The 2,427-nt window shown below is 37.0% G+C and overlaps 1 protein-coding gene across 1 annotated transcript; it reads left to right on the top strand.

Moving 5' to 3' along the window:
• Positions 1 to 353: 353 nt before the first annotated feature.
• LOC142174357 (uncharacterized) lies at positions 354 to 2,192 on the top strand. The gene is made up of 2 exons (XM_075240138.1): positions 354 to 431; positions 1,686 to 2,192. Exons 1-2 carry the CDS (start codon positions 354 to 356, stop codon positions 2,190 to 2,192), a joined length of 585 nt encoding a protein of 194 aa, XP_075096239.1.
• The last annotated feature ends 235 nt before the right edge of the window (positions 2,193 to 2,427 follow it).

Genomic DNA, 2,427 nt, shown 5'->3' with positions numbered 1-2,427 from the left:
AAATGGCCAAGAGTTTTTGAAAAAAAAACCCTCCACCTATTTATAGGATTGGGTGGCACCAGAATCGAAGCGGAAGGCTGCAGAATGGCACCGAAATCAAAGCGACAAGCCTCAATCCCTGTCTCAAAAACACGCATAATGATGACGCACGTGGAAATGACGTCATTTCCCGATAAGATACACTATCTGGTGTCTTGTTGAGCACGCTAACCTCCCATTGTTGGCCAAGCCATAACGCTTCGTAAAACTAAATTTCTCCACAAGAGTGGGTGGTGTACGCTTATCAAGGACACACCAAGTTACAACCTCGACAAGCGGAGGGACTAACTACATGAGTCCAAATTTGGATGACCATGACCATTGACGAATACGACAAACGACGAGATCTTCGTAGCTCTACGTCCTATGGAGGACGACAGACAGCGAACAGAGTATGCGTGACTTTTACAGTAGTGTAGGCCCAACATGAAGCACTAGGAATATTCTTTCGAATATTCCCTATGATATATCTTTTAGGGTTCAGAAGGGGTTTGTCCCTTATATATAGCGGGAAACAACCTTGTAAGGGGAGCTTTTTTACCTGTTTAGCAAAGAACACCGACTGTAATACTTCTCTACATAAAATATTGGCATTCTTAAAGTTCGATCACTCATTCTTGCAAGATCAAGAAATATTATCCATTGTGTTCATCTTTTATACCTTTTATTCTAGAGTTTATTATACTTAGCTAAGATTTATCACTTCATTCCCTTTGATTGATTTATTCAAAAAGGTTTCAACATCTTTTGAGTCAAACAAAATTAATTTTAAATACACTGATGTAGTTGTGCTCCTTGTGTTTGTGGTTACCAAGAAAAACAACATATATATATATATGTTTGACTTAAAGTTTTCCATCCTAGCGTAAGTCTTTGCATAGTCTTTCTTTTGTGATGATTTCTATATTATTAATTAAGTTTAAATTGTTTAATATCACACCATTTTATTCAATTGTACATATTTCCACATTTTAAATCAGTAGTACTATATATAATATTTGTCACATTTTCTGGACTAATCGACATTCAATAATGAAGCAATTCTTTTTCTTTCTGACAGCTGAAGTAACTAAACACTACAGTTTGTGTTGATTTTGGAGCCCATTTGCAAGCTGCAGTCTAATGACGCACTCACGTTAAGCAACCGGAGCTTTATAGCACGTTTGGTCAAACTTTTAAAATCGGCTTATTTTGAGAAGTGTTTTTTTTTAAAATATTTTTCAAAAAAGTACTTTCGGTGAGAAACAGTTTGTGTTTGGCTAATTAATTTGAAAAACACTTTTGAGCGGTAATTAGTATTGGACCAAACTTTTGAAAACTGCTTCTAAGTGTATTTTTCTTAATAGTATTTCTGAGAAAAGTGTTTTTGAAGATAAACTACTTTTTTCTGATTCTCAAACCTGCCTCTGTTTTTCCTCAAAAGCACTATTTTTCTTTCTAAAAGCTTGGTCAAACAATTTAATTTTGGGCCAAAAGCACTTTTGACCAAATAAAACACTTTTGCCCCCCTCCCAAAAAAAAAGCTTGGCCAAACATGCTATTAATTTAAGATAAAAAAGCCATTAGACCATTAAGATGGTTAGAGAATAAAATTTACGTAGACTCTTGTTGGAAGTGTAAGCTGATTGTAATTGTATATGTGACAGCTGCGAGGTCCAAAAAACTACTCGGTATGGAGTCGGGCAATGAGAATTGCTATTTTAGGTCGGAGCAAGTTAGGGTTCATCGACGATACTTGTAGGCGAGGAAAGTTTGGTCCAAATCTGGTAGATCTATGGGACAGATGCAACACCATAGTGTTGTCATGGATAATGAACTGTATATCACCTGAATTGCTTAGTGTAATTGTTTACTCCTCAAATGCGAGTGCTGTGTGGAATGACCTAAAAGAGAGGTTTGATAAAGCCGATCTCTCTAGAATTTTCCAGATCCATAAGAACATTGCCACAATTAATCAAGGTACTAGCTCGATCTCTTCTTATTTCTCAAAATTGAGACAGCTGTGGGCAGAGTTTGATAGTCTAGCCCCAATTCCTGGATGTGACTGTAAGAAATCGCGTGAATTTGTTGTGTTTATGGAAAGGCTGAAACTCCTACAGTTCCTTATGGGGCTAAATGAGTCTCATGAGCAAGCTAGAAGCCAATTCTCATGATCATACCGGCTCCCTCTATTAACAAGGCCTACTCTACAATGATGGAGAGGGAAAGCCAAATGGCAATTGTACACACAAGTGTTCCTGTAGAGAATCCTGACCTCACTGCTTTTGTGTCTACTAGAGGTGGATTTCAACAAAGGCCAAAGAAAATTTTTAACCTTGTTTGTGACTACTACAACTACAAGGGACATAGCAGAGAGAATTGTTTCAAATTAGTTGGTTATCCTGCTAA

This window comes from Nicotiana tabacum, chromosome 20 (assembly GCF_000715075.1).
Source record: "Nicotiana tabacum cultivar K326 chromosome 20, ASM71507v2, whole genome shotgun sequence".
NCBI lineage: Eukaryota > Viridiplantae > Streptophyta > Magnoliopsida > Solanales > Solanaceae > Nicotiana > Nicotiana tabacum.
The sequence above is the reverse complement of the archived record's forward strand: the minus strand, read 5'-3'. Positions and strand labels throughout refer to the sequence as shown.